Consider the following 14,038-nt stretch of genomic DNA (forward strand, 5'->3'; position numbering starts at 1 on the left):
CTTACTTCAGGTTCCCTCCTACCTTGCCTGCACCTTAAAGGACGGTATCTGCCCCCTGAGTAGCTGGGACTCTCAGAAGATATTCTGAGAGTTCTGTAGTTGTCTGCTGTTTCTATTCCCTGGACCGAAACACTTCCAAAACTGATAACTGAAAGAAACTCCTCAAACAGGCAATGTTTCGATCACTTGCAGATGGTTTCTTTTCTCCATCTCTCAAACACACCCTTCAATGTCTTCCCTTCTTTAAAATAAAAACTCAACAGAAGCAGAACAAAATCGTTCTAGATTTCTGTTAACTTTCCAATTCAGAGCCTAGCTCTGAACGAGCTTGCTTAAGCAAGTGACGAATAGAATCCCAAGGATTTTAAAGAAGTTTTGAGGGAGGCAGCTGGATCCAGATGTTCATAACTTCCACTCTCTCTCCTTTGCTAAAATAAAAAACATCAAAGGAAAAGAGAAGGGGATAGGGGTAGCTTTTGTAAGCAAATAAGGCAGAGCCAGGATATAAAAAGTAAAGAGAGCCTCGTTAAAGCCCAGGCAAGTTTCGAATTCTGTCCCTCGCCCGTTTTCCTGTCAAAAAAAAAAAAAGGCACCATGTCCCGAGGCCGCCCCGTCAAGGAGCAGCCAGGACGTTGCATCATGCAAACCCTCGGAGTCCGAGAAGCCAGAACCCAGATGGTGAGAGAACACGAAGGCAGGAAAGCCCGAGCTGGGAAACTCCGTCGTTCCCGGAGGCCCAGGAATGTCTGCTCTTTTCTCAACCTTTTTCTTAAGATTGCATCGAAAATTAAAGTTACCGTTTCAGAGCAGCGGGCGGGGGGACGGTAAACCGTTCTTCTAGAAGGCGTTCCAAGAAGTCGAGTTCGCCGTCTCCCGACGGGCCCGAGGCTGGGGCTCCGGGAGGGGTGGGCTCGGGGGTCTGAGCGCCGGGGGGTGGGGGGCGGTGACAAGACCCGCCCGCCCTGGTCCCACCCGCACGGGGACGACCGCCTGGCGCCCGCGCCCGCCGCCCCGGGGACTGGCTTTCCGGGGTCCCGGTGCACCCGGCTCCCTCGACGCGCCCTGGGCGGGAAGGCGCGGGGGCCGGGACAATGGGCCGGGGCGCGGCGGGCGAGCGCTCACCTTGACGAAGAGCTCGATGATGGGCTCTTTGTCCTCCTCCTTCAGCCCGTTCAGCGGCATCGACAACGCCATGGCCGGCTCGGCGGGGCTCCGCGGACGGCGGCGGCGGTTGCTGCGGGCTGCTCTGGCTGCGGGTTCCGCCGCGCGGCGCCTCCCTGGACCGTCCCGGCGTCGAGCTCGCCTCCCCGCGGATGCTCAGCGCCGACCCACGCCCCGCGCGACTCCCAGGCGGCCGCAGCGCCCGCCGCTTCTAGCCGTGGGGCGGGACAGGGGCGGGGGCCCGGGGGCGGGGCTTTGCTGGGGGCGGGGCGTCTCTGCCTCTCCCGAGCAAATAGGACAGCCGGAGCCCAGGGGGCGTGGCCTCGGGCGGGGGCGGAGGAAGGCCCGCTCGGGCGGCCCAGGGGGCGTGCCCGTGCCTGGGGCGTGGCCTTCACGGGGCGGCCGGAGGCTCGGGCTCCGGCGGGCGGTGGGCGGGGCTCCGGGCCACGCCTCCCGAGGGGGCGGGAGGGAAATTCCCCGGGGGCCAGAGCCTGACACCGCCTCCCGCCGCCGCGCGGGCGCGTCCTCGCAGCTGTCGCTGGCTGAGCGCCTGGTGACCTCATGCCTTCGGCCGGCCTGGGAGGCGGGAAGGCGCCTCGTGCCCTCTCCCGGGACTCATCGCCCTTTCCCGGAGCGGCCACCTCCCCAATTCCTCTATTGGGCAGAGCTGCCTATTCCAGAACAACTTTTTGGAAAGTTTTCATCCCCTTAGAAACACCTTTTTTTTTTCCTCCTCTGAATCTTTCGTTTTTCCCTTTGACTTTCTACTCACTTCTATTTGGGGAGCCAGCGTATTAACAAGTATTTATGAGGCCCTGCTGTGTTCCAGGCTCCGGGTGATAAACTGTATGGACAGGAGCCCTCTCCTCCCAGAGCCAACAGTTTCTGAACTGCAACCCCAGTGCTTGAAGGCTACGGAGGACTCCCAAGCCATTGTCGGTGCTGTTCCTCCTGCCTGGACCAATTTTTCCCCCGTTCACCTGGCGAACGAGTGCGCATCAGAATCACACCTGGGTGCTACAGCCGGACCTGCTTCATCCAATTCTCTGATTGTCCTTCGGGGAGGGGAGAAATTCACATTGTAACGAGCACCAGGACAATTTTGATGTAGATGGTCATCGAACCAGAAAAACTGCGCTGGGTTTTCAGTCCCTAAGGTCAGAAGCTGTGATACTCTGAGCCAGGCACCTGGTGAGCACCTGGTCCAGGTTTGCCACTGTGGAACGGCTGGGCAAATGTCACCTCCTCTGGAAAGAGATACATGTTCCCTCTACTGACTTTCCGTAACACTTGACACCATTACACCTGCCCACTTCCCAGGTCAGGTTGAATGGTGAGTCCCAAGAAGGCCAAAATTGGAGGTTTGTCCCCACATCCTTAGTGCATAGCACTAATCCGAATGTTTGAACAAATTTAAAGCATGCATGAGAATACAATAAAACCTGCAGCTTCTGCCTCTCCCAGAACATAGCAAGTTGCTCAAATATTCTTGTGGGGCCTCTGTTACAAAGGCAGTGCACCCCAGAGGTTAGGAGCACATGCTTTGAGTTCTGAACCTGCCAGGTCCCAAAACCCCTAAGCCTAGTTCCATCATTTAGAAGCTGGGGAGGGGGCGCTATTACTGGCCCTTGCCTTACCAGGGTCCTGCTCAGTCAGTGATGGCTGTAATTGGGCCTTGTATTCTTCCTCTTCACCCCTGCAGGCTAGGATGGCGTCATAATCCACTCCCTTCGTGACCACTTTGTTTGTTGAAAAGAAATAAAGGCCAGGAGGCTGCTGCCTAGATGGGGACTTGAACCAAAAATAAACGGAAGTGCCTGGCTGGACTCTGAACTGAACTCAGTGTTAGTTTTTCACAGAGTCACAAACTGTACCAAAGTTCCCTTCCAGCTCCCCCCTCCACCCTACCTAAAAAGGAACCAAAATGGTGAACCTGTTCAGAGCAGATGCAAGCCTAAAATGATCCAATGGAACCTCAGAGAAAGCCCCAGACTGGCCCTGAGGCAAAGGAATGTTTCAAGGCGGTCCTGTTTTCTGAGGTGTGCCTGAGGGTTTATCAAATTCCGTTTGAATCAACAAATATTCCCTGTGGGGGGTGTCTGTTGCAGGCCCCATACCAGCCTCAGCACACCAGGATGTGGTGATGGCCAAGGTTGGAAAGAGGAGCAGACCAGGGATCTTTAGGCCCCACGAACTAAACTCAGATCTTGGCTGGGAGGACGCAGGTGGCATTCTCGTCCACAGAGCTCTGAGTAGTGATGATCCGAAGGCTCAGACCCAGAGCCTGTGCTGGAAACCTGGTCACAGCCACTCACACCTGTTTTTCCAATTTCAGCCCCCATGTGGCTCACCAGGATGGGCGGAGCCGGTCTTGGGAGGAGGAGAGAGGGAGAGTATCAGGATGTTTAAGCAAGGGAAGCCCCATCAGCACGTTCCATTCAGGTCTCCTCTTCCAGCTTTGAAATGCATGCATATTTTGCATTCTATACTCATGTTTGTTTCCATAACACACACACAAATCTTGAAGATAGGAGGAGATGTGTTCTTCTCCCCCCAAACCAACACCCTTCTGACCATCTCTTACTACTCTCCCCTGCGGCCTCCTTGGTATTCCTTGTACGCGCCAAACACACTCTTGCCTTGGGACCTTTGCACTTGCTCTTCTCCGTCTGTGGAACATTCTTCCCCCAGAATTCCTGCAACTCCCACTCCCTTGCCTCCTTCAGTTGTACTGCTCAAACGCCACCTTCTCAGAGAGATCACCCCAAATACCATCGTAGTCAACATTGCAAGCTGCTCTGTCTCATTCCACCCTCCACTTTATTATAAGTGATAACACTTATCAGCCTCTGACGTATGTTTTACTATTTATTTGCATATTGTCTGTCCCTCCCCCCCCCCCCACTAGAACTTAAACTCCAAGAGGGCAAGCATTTTGTTTGATTTTGTTTATGGCTAATATTCCCAGCTCATAGCGCAACTCATGGTGCACAGTTAAAGCTTACGGAATGAGGGAAGGGCCATGTTTACCCCATGGTTTCCTGGACCCCTGACATGCCCTTTGGAGGGTCCTGCTCACCCAGTCTGAGAAGTCAGGTGGTGTGCGTTTGTCGCATGATTGCCACTTCACAAGAAGTCCGGATTTCCAAAGGATATGATGGCGCCTCCGAAAGCCTCCGCTGATGACGCGCTTCCCTCCTCCGGCTCCCGACCCTCTGGGGCTGCCGGCTGAGGGTCTCGCACCCGCTTTCTGCAATTTAGGCAGCGCGGTGAAATGCTATGTACATGGGCTGTGGGGCCGGCTGCCTGGGTTCCAGTCCGGTCTCTCTCATTTGCTAGCTCAGGATCACTTATTTAACCTCTCTGTGCTGCATTTCTCCTCCGTAAAATGGCTCTAAAAATAGTCCCTATTTAATAGGATCGTCGATGAGGAAATCTATGTTAAGTGCTTGGAGTGGTGCCCGGCGGGTGGTAAGTGCTCTGCGAGGCCCAGCTGCTCAGCTTCCACCCATGTGTCCATAATCTCAACCACTGCCCGCCCACACTGCGTGCCAGACACCTAGCTGGGTGTTTTCACATCCAGTCACACTGATTCCTCTGGCGTTTCAGAGGAATAGTTTTCATTGTCCCCATTTAACAATTAAGGAAAGGTGAAGGTCAGAGAAAATAAACACCAGTCATTCAGCTGGGAAGGTGGTGGATTGGAACCCACAGCTGTCTCTTCACTACACTGTGTACTAAGCGGGTGTGGGAAAAGGTAGGCTCCCACCCATCCTTCAAGGCCCAGTGCAAACATCCTCCTGCTCCAAGGAGCTTCCCTGTGCCGGTGCACTGGTCTGGATTCCACATCACCCATCAGGGAGGTCTGGGTGGTACCGCAGTTACCGGTGTGGGCCTCCCTAGCAACTGCCTGATTTCGCATCCCAGGTGGGAAAGTTACTGAACTCCAGAAGTTTCCTCATTGCTACAAGAGAATATAACAGAACCTAACTCATACAGTCCCTCAGAAGATTAACTGAGATAATCCATGGAAAGCATTTAATAGATGTTAGCTATTATTACTGTCCATTTCAGTGTCTTCTTCTTCCTCAGTAGACTGTGCAGTTCTTAGAGCTCAAGGAAACTTGTCACATCCATCTTTACTTGAGCAAAATATTTCACTTCCCAGCTGTGTGATTTTGAGCAAGGCACCCTCTCTCTACCTTGGTTTCCTCGTGTAAAAGGTGTTCATTACAATACCTGCCTCATAGGGTCATTATGGAATTAAACAGGTTAATAAATAGAAAACACTTACACTGCCCTGCATACAGTGAATGCTCAATAAACGTTACTTATTATTTCTGCTGTCCTGTGCCTGACTCAGTGTCTGGCACATATAAGATATAATAATTCAATAATTCACTCAATAAAGATTGAGAGAAAGAATAAATAAATCTCAAACACTGCCTTTTAACCTCCCGTCTCCTAAGTTTCGTATCATCATTTCTCTCACTGCACATATAATAGGGGCTCACTTAATCTTTGATGACGTCAGTCAACCCAGCTACGGAAAATCCCAACACAGCTTTGCATTAGGTCCTATAAAATCCTACTAATTTGGGCCAGTCTGGTGGTGCAGTGGTTAAGCACACACGTTCCGCTTTGGTGGCCCAGGGTTCGCTGGTTCAGATCCCGGGTGCGGACATGGCACTGCTCAGCAACCATGCTGTGGTCTGCATCCCACATATAAAGTTGAGGAAGATGGGCACGGATGTTAGCTCAGGGCCAGTCTTCCTCAGCGAAAAGAGGAGGATTGGCAGCAGAGGTTAGCTCAGGGCTAATCCTCGTCAAAAAAAAAAAAAAAAAAATCCTACTAATTGTGACTTAGCCTTTGGCTAAACTTTAACCTGAATGCTGTGTCTGCACGAGCACCGACCTTTCCAGCCTCCCTGTAGATCCCGCTCCCCTGGAGGAAGCAAAGCCACTCAACAAACACAGGAGCTGGAGACACACTTCAATTCAGCTTTTCTCTGCCCTAGAGTTCTACTACTGTGTGGGTTCAAGGACTGAGATGTTCTCCCTGACCACAAGCCCCAGCAGATGGGCCTTCATTGAGAGGAGGAACTTCCAGGTACCATTTGTAACAAGGATACGGCGGAGAAAACTGAGACTCAGAGAACTTAAGCTGTTTGCCTAGGGTCACACAGCTGGTAAGTGGCAGAACTAATAATCAAACCCAGCTCTCTTTGTCCTTGTTGCCCATGCCCTGGCCAGCTATTGGCTCATAATGCTGGCCTTGAAGAGTTCTTATAAGGGTTAAAAAAAGATGGTACATAAAATTTTTGGCACAGTGTAGGTATTCAAAAAATGTCACCTTCTGCTTCTTCTGCACAAACCCCTCCCTTTGCCTCAGGGCCCTGAGGTCAAAAGATTTTGCATAACAGGCCTTGGTTCAAATTCCAACTCTGCCGCTCACTAGTTTAGGCAAATCGTTTCCCTTTACTGAGCCTCAGTTTCTTCTTCTGTCAAGTGTGGGAATAACGTCTGTATCAGAGGCTTACGTTGAGAGAGGGAGAAAAGAGAAAGTTTACACAGATGTGAGAGGTCATTATTCCCGTCGAAAAGAGTTTATTAACAAAGCATCCATGGGCACAGGATCTACTGGATTGGCTGTCTTCAGTTTTAGTTCCAAAAGAAAAACAACTGGAAATCTATTACCAAAGATAAGAAACCTCGTGAAAATGACTAGATACAAAGTCAATATTTTTTTGGAAAGCAGTGCCTTCCTATATTCAAAGCCCCACCAGCTGGAAATTGTAATAGAAGAAAATATCACTTGCTAGAAGCAACCAAAAATATAAAAATATCTGAGAAATAGGAAAGCATCTTAATCGTATGTGCAAGTTCCATTTGAAAAAATGTCAATGCTTCTCAGAAACACATATATGTGAGAGCCTATATATATTCACAAAAAAACTTTGAAAATGCTTGGATAAATGGAGTTCTTAGATAGGGAGACTCAAAATCACTGATATTAGGTGTTTCTGTATTAGTCTAAAATTTAATGTGATACTCGTATATCATCTTTGCATGCCTGTGTACCGCATTTGCATACCTGTAAGCATCTTTTCACAGCTGTATATCACATGTGCATTTCTCTTTGAAAGGAAAGACAAGAAACTGGGAACAGTGTTTACCCCCAGGGAGGGGACCTGGGTCACTGGGGACAAAAGTGTGCATTTGTTTACCATATACTGTTTCTTTTGTAACTTTAAAATGTTATCCTGTGGGTATGTATTACCTATCCAAAAGTTGGCTTAAAAAAGAAAAAACGGTTGAAAGAGCATTTTAAGTGCAATTAAGCCTACACTTGTGGACAGCTGCCTTTCCGTTTCTGCAGGGGGGAGCCACGTGCCTCCTAGCAGGGCTCACTCTCCCTGCCCTCTTAGTTTCCTGCCCCATCACACAGCTGGGTGGGAGCAGAACTAAGAATTCATGTCTTCTGCCTTTGCGTCTGACTCCTTTCCACTGCACCCAGCTATCTCCTTGCAAGGACTGGTCTTGACAATGGTGACCCGGCCTCTGGCCGGCTTCTCTCTGGCTCTCTCTTTCACGCACGCGCACACACACTGTATTAAAACCATTTGGGCGCTATGCAGATCTGTTCCCCTGGGAGCAGAAACCCTACCGGCAGCCCCTTTCTGCCCTGCTCGCCTGGAGACTGTCTTGTCTTGGGAAAGTTACACGTTTCATTTTGTCACTTGGAAGCTGCTGCAGCCGCGATGGGAACCCGAGTTGACTTGGAGCCAGGGACGTAATTGGATTGGATCCCCAGTGGAGGCCATTAGCTTCTTGCTGCAGCTTGGCAGGGAGGAAATGCTTCCTCCACCACCCCAATCCCCACGCACAGACACTCCAGCCAGCGTCTTCAAAGGCCTGCCACCCAAATAAGGCACTGTGTTAAGTTTCCAACTATTATTATTCTGCCTTCCATTTGAACAGTTTTTTACTGTTCCTGACACTAGCAAATACCCTTAAGTATTGTGAGCAGTCTCATTTGATCTCGTTGTTCACTCATGCCACAAATTTTTATTGAGGGCCTACTATGTGCTAGGCACTGTTCCAAGCCCGGGACAAACAGCATCTTGGCTTTCACAAAGATTACATTCTATTTGGGAAGACAGACAATAAACCAACACCCAGGCCAATATGCCTATGTCAGGAAGTAATAAGAGCTACGAAGAAGTAGAATAAAGCAGAGTAAGGGGAAGGAGAAGGGTGTTGGGCGCAGGGAGTAGGAACAGCCTCTTTAATAAGATGACATTTGAGTAAAGACCTGAAGGAAGTGAGAACGATACCTGGGCAAACAGTGTTCTAAGCAGAGAGAGCAGCAAGTGCAAAGGCACTGAGGCAGCATTGGTATGTTGGAGGAGCAGTAGAGGCAGATCAGAAAGCAAAGATCCAGACAAAGTTCTGGTGACGTGTTTGCTGAGACCTCCTGCCACCAATTCAGTGGCTCTTGTCCACTTCTCTGCCAGTGAACACTGAAGAGTAGCAGAGGGTTTAGAAAAACTTCTTAGCTGGATAACAGAAATCATTCCATGATGATAGAAAATAACCCATTCCCCAAAGACAATGGTGACATTTAGGAGGATTTCCATGTCTATATTATCCATTAAGGAAAAAGAACAAAAATAGATAGATTTAAAAGTAGTAATCATTAGAAGGGAGAACCAGTGTTGGTTGGCTGAACACTGTGCTTGCAACAGTCCCTGTCGAGCTTCCATACATGAGGAAACTATGGCTTGGGGAAGATAGGTGACTTGTTTAAGATCACACCGCCGGAGGTTGAAACCCAGGTCCAGCTACGTGCCTGTCTCCCCTCTGGACCATAAGCATCGTGGGGCAGGTCCACATCTATCTTCTTTACCCTCGTATTACCAGCACATGGCACAGGGCCTGGCCGAAAGTTGATGCTCAAAAAATATTGACTAAATGACTGAAGAGCTCTATCTTCAAAGCCTGTTCTGATTCTAATACTCCACTTTGCTTCTCTGTCCAAACACGATCCATCCAGTCATTGGAATCTTCTGCAGCTGTTAGAAATGATTGTTTACTTAACTAAAACATAGGTCATCTATATAATGGAATATTACACAGTTATTAAAAATGATATTAAAGTTTTCTGAGAATGGAGCTACTGATGGGAGTAGGAACTAGTGGACTTGCTCACCAGGATGATGGCATTCTGTGCCTCATGGCCACAGCTCAGTGCCACTCACTGTTCCCTTGGCCCACATCCCTACTTCTACCCCCATCTCAGCTCCAACTTTCTAGCCAAACCTAAAAGAGCAGCCTGGAGGCTCAGAAATAATAATAATGACCATCATCATCATCGCTCTTATTATTGTTATTGCTTACACTATTATTAGAGCTGTATTGAGCACTTAATATGTGCCTGACTGAGTACATTGCACACACAATCTCATTTAATACCTACAGCCCAAGCTGAGTATTGTTATTGTCCACCATTTTGCAGGGGAGGAAACTGAGGCTTAGAGAGACTAAATCACTCACCCAACTCAAAGAGCCGGTAAGCAAGTGGTGGAGCTGGGATTTGAACCCAAGTCTATTGTGACTTCAGAGGGTGCACTTTACTACACGTCCCGCTCCCCTCCCATCACCCATAACCAGCCTGTGGGCAGTGCCCTGCGTTCAGCAGTCTTCCCCCAGATGGCAGCTCTGCCCTTTGCCCTTTGATCTAAGACTATGGATATGACCTTCAACATAGAGGGTCCCCACCAGAGCTGGTGGCCCTAATCCAGATGAGGTCCCCATCTCCTACTGCCTAAAGGTGCAGGGACAGCCAGCTGTTGCCCCAGGAGAATCCCAGGGGTGGGTTGTCCACTGCCCAGCTGCTTCCTTGCAACACGGGAGCAAAGATCCCCAATCCTTCCCAACCATAAAGTTTGATTTGAATAAAGACATTTCTTCATCCTTTGGCTTTCACAGTTCATTTATTTGGTACTTTGAGGTCTGAACAATCAGTCCTTTAGATCACAGCTAGGTAGCGGAGGGGGCGTTAAACTATTTGAAATTCAAGCAAGCAATTGTATTTTTTCAAAGCTGAGAAGTGTCCTTCAGGCTTCAAAAGAATAATTGAGTTCCCCAGCTCTGAGCTTGCCAAGTCTCAGCGGCCAGAGGAGACCCCGCAAGCAGGGGAAAGGAAAAAGCAGCGGGCCGATGTTTTCCCAGCTGCATCCCACGCCCTGGCCGTCCCCCTCCCTCGCTTGTTGGTGGCTTGGAGATGATTGGAGGCACGGGCGTGGTTTGTTTGTCTGTTTGTTTCCTGTATGAAACACTCGTTAATCTGCTCACAATGAGAGCTACGCTTCTTACTGCAATGTCCATATTTGGACCAGGACCGCCAGTCTTTGTGTGGACGCTGTGTGAACATGGCGGACAGTCCCTAACAGAAGGAAAACAGCCTTGCCTGAGCTGATCACAGACATGGCCAGGGTCCTGAGGGTTGAGCTCAACACTTACTTTCTTTTCCCATCTGGTCCGCCTCTTAGTTTTCTGGTGAGGCTCTGGAAGGGAGTCCTTTTTTCCCCTGAACTTGCCCATACCCTTCAGCTGTTGGACACACCCTGCCGAGCCAAGGACCAGAGTCCCTGCATTCACTCAGCAGGGCTCCCAAGGGAGACGAGCATGTCCAAGCCCCACATAATGCTGACATAGCACTCTAAGAGGGGCCCCATCCCCGTCCCCGGGGGCAGGGGGAGGATGACAAGAACAAAGAAGGTGAAAGGGGGCCGGCACCTCTTCCTGCTGACCAGAAATAAACTCTACAAGAATCAGCAGGAACAGGATATTTACATGACCTTAAAGTGTCCCCACAGATTGCTTATTACTTGCAAGGGAGAAAATTGTAACTTGTACACAGGAGAAACCAGACCATCTCTTAACTGGGTGATGAAGATGAGGGTCACCCTCTCTGGGCAGACAGACATCAGGGGCTTCGGCAAGCGATCCCCCGAGAAGCACACAATATCAGTTTTCTAATATTCCGGCTGAGAATGCATGACCTGAATCTAATCACGAGGCGACATCAGACACACCCAAATCAAGCAACATTCTATAAAGTAATTGGTCTCTATTCTTCAAAATGTCAATGTCATGAAAGGCAGGTGGCTGTTCCAGGTTAGAGGAGAGTAAAGAGAGAAGACAGTTAAATGCAATGAATGATCTTGGATTGAATCTAGTACTAGAGGGGAAAGAATAATATAAAGAAACTCACTGGGTCAACTGACAGCGCTGGAATATGGATAGTAGATTAAGGTATTGGATCAATGTTAAATTCCCTGAATTTCACAGCTGTACATGTGATTATGGAAAATGATATCCTTGTTCTTCAGAAATACACACTAAAGTGTGGAGGGGTAAAGGGTCTGCTGATCTTCTCTCAAATGGTCCAGAAACCATAATATATATCCCATAATTATCTGTGTGTATCTATCTATCTATTCATCTATCTACCTATCTGAGAGAGAAAATAAATCGGGCAAAATACAAAAAATTGGTGACTCTAAGTAAACGGCATTTAAGAGCTCTTTATATCATTCATGCAACTTTTCTGTTAGTTTGAAATTATTTTAAATGAAAATAAACATCATAGCAGTCCAGAGGGAGGAAAAGCTGGATCCAAGCGACACCCAGGGAATTTTTTTCCCTCCTCATTGAGTGACCGGGGTTGGCACAACTCCTTCTATGACTTTTCTCTTTTGAAGGACTTTTTTGTGGGTTGGTTGGTTTCCAGTTTGCTAATAGCCAGGAAGACACTCCAGCCATCTTAGATGATCATCACTGGGGCTGCGAGGGTGGCCATCGGGGCTGGGCCTCCCAGGTGCGTCAGCTCAGAAACATGGCCAGTACTGGTTCACCCACTGGTCTTTCCAAAGTGGCAAGGCAAGGGACTCTGAGCCGCTGGGACCCATGTTGGAGAGTCAAGGGGAAGAAGTGCTCTTATGCTCTTCCCAAAAAGCCCCACGTGATTCCTCCCTCCACAGAGACTTTGGTCCACCCCTGTTGTCTCTGGCAATCACTGGAACCAGAAACCACCTTTTTTGTTTCTTGCTTGTCAGAGGGCGTTCAGAAGACACTTGTCAAGTGCACCTCACTCAGATTGTGGTGAAAATGACTGTTGTCTTTTCTTTTCTTTTTTTAATTTATTTATTTTTATTGTGGTAACGTTGGTTTATACCATTATATAAATTTCAGATATTCATCCTTATATTTCAATTCCTGTGTAGATTACATCATGTTCACCACCCAAAGACTAATTACATTCCATCACCATACACATGGGCCTAATCATCCCTTTTGCCCTCCCCCATCCCCCCTTCCCCTCTGGTAACCACCAGTCCAATCTCTGTCTCTATGTTATTGTGTGTTGTTGTTTTTACCTTCTACTTATGAGTGAGATCATACAGTATCTGACTTTCTCCCTCTGACTTACTTCACTTAGCGTAATACCCTCAAGGTCCATCCATGTTGTCACAAATGGCAAGATCTCATCGTTTCGTATGGCTGAGTGGTATTCCACTGTGTATATATAGCACATCTTCTTTATCCATTCGTCCCTTGATGGACACCTAGGTTGCAAGTCTTAGCTGTTGTGAATAATGCTGCAATGAACATAGAGCTGCATGCATCTTTATGCATTTTTGTTTTCAAGTTCTTTGGATAAATACCCAGCAGTGGAATAGCTGGGTCATACGGTAGTTCTATTCTTAATTTTTGAGGAATCTCCGTACTGTTTTCGGTAGTGGCTGCACCAGTTTACATTCCCATTGGCAGTGTATGAGAGTTCCCTTCTCTCCACATCCTCTCTGACACTTGTTTCCTGTCTTGTTAATTATAGCCATTCTGACCAGAGTGAGGTGATACCTCATTGTAGTTTTGATTTGCATTTCCCTGATAGTTAATGACGTTGAACATCCTTTTGTGTGCCTGTTGGCCATCTGTATATCTTCTCTGGAGTAATGTCTGTTCGGATCTTAATTGGGTTGTTAGTTTTTTTGTTGTTGAGATGTATGAGTTCTTTATATATTTTGTATATTAACCCCTTATCAGATATAGGGTTTGCGAATATCTTCTCTCAAGTGTTAGGTTGTCTTTTCATTTTGTTGATGGTTTCCTTTGCTGTGCAGAAGACTTTCATTTTGATATAATTTTAATCAAATATTTTGTTTGATACTTTGTTATAAGCCCATTTGCTTATTTTTTCTATCGTTTCCCTTGCCTAGTCAGACACGGTACTTGAAAATATGCTGCTAAGACTGATGTCGAAGAGTGTACTACCTATGTTTTCTTCTAGAAGGTTCATGGTTTCAGGTCTTACATTCAAGTCTTTAATACATTTTGAGTTAATTTTTGTGTATGGTGTAAGATAATGGTCTACTTTCATTCTTTTGCATGTGGCTGTCCAGTTTCCCCAACACTATTTATTGAAGAGATGTTGCTTTCTCCATTGTATGTTCTTGGCTCCTTTGTCGAAAATTAACTGTCCATAGGTGTGTGGGTTTATTTCTGGGCTCTCAATTCTGTTCCATTGATCTGTGTGTCTGTTTTTGTGCCAGTACCATGCCGTTTCAGTTACTATAGCTTTGTAGTATATTTTGAAATCAGGGAGTGTGATACCTCCAGTGTTGTTCTTTTTTCTCAGGGTTCCTTTGGCTATTCAGGGTCTTTTGTTGTTCCATACAAATTTTAGGATTCTTTGTTCTGTTTCTATGAAAAATGTCATTGGAACTTTGATAGGGATTGCATTGAATCTGTAGATTGCTTTAGGAAGTATGGACATTTTAACTATGTTAATTCTTCCAATCCAAGAGCA

General features: G+C 47.8%; 1 protein-coding gene across 1 annotated transcript in view; it reads right to left on the reverse strand.

Moving 5' to 3' along the window:
- The window catches only part of CLIC4 (chloride intracellular channel 4), a 64,398-nt gene extending 63,000 nt beyond the window's left edge, over nucleotides 1-1,398 (reverse strand). Inside the window, exon 1 of the mRNA XM_044770015.2 lies at nucleotides 1,123-1,398. Within this exon, the coding sequence (XP_044625950.1) occupies nucleotides 1,123-1,194 (72 nt within the window). The 5' untranslated portion in view covers nucleotides 1,195-1,398. The remainder of the gene's footprint in view (nucleotides 1-1,122) is intronic.
- Nucleotides 1,399-14,038: the final 12,640 nt, after the last annotated feature.

Source organism: Equus asinus, chromosome 5 (assembly GCF_041296235.1).
Source record: "Equus asinus isolate D_3611 breed Donkey chromosome 5, EquAss-T2T_v2, whole genome shotgun sequence".
NCBI lineage: Eukaryota > Metazoa > Chordata > Mammalia > Perissodactyla > Equidae > Equus > Equus asinus.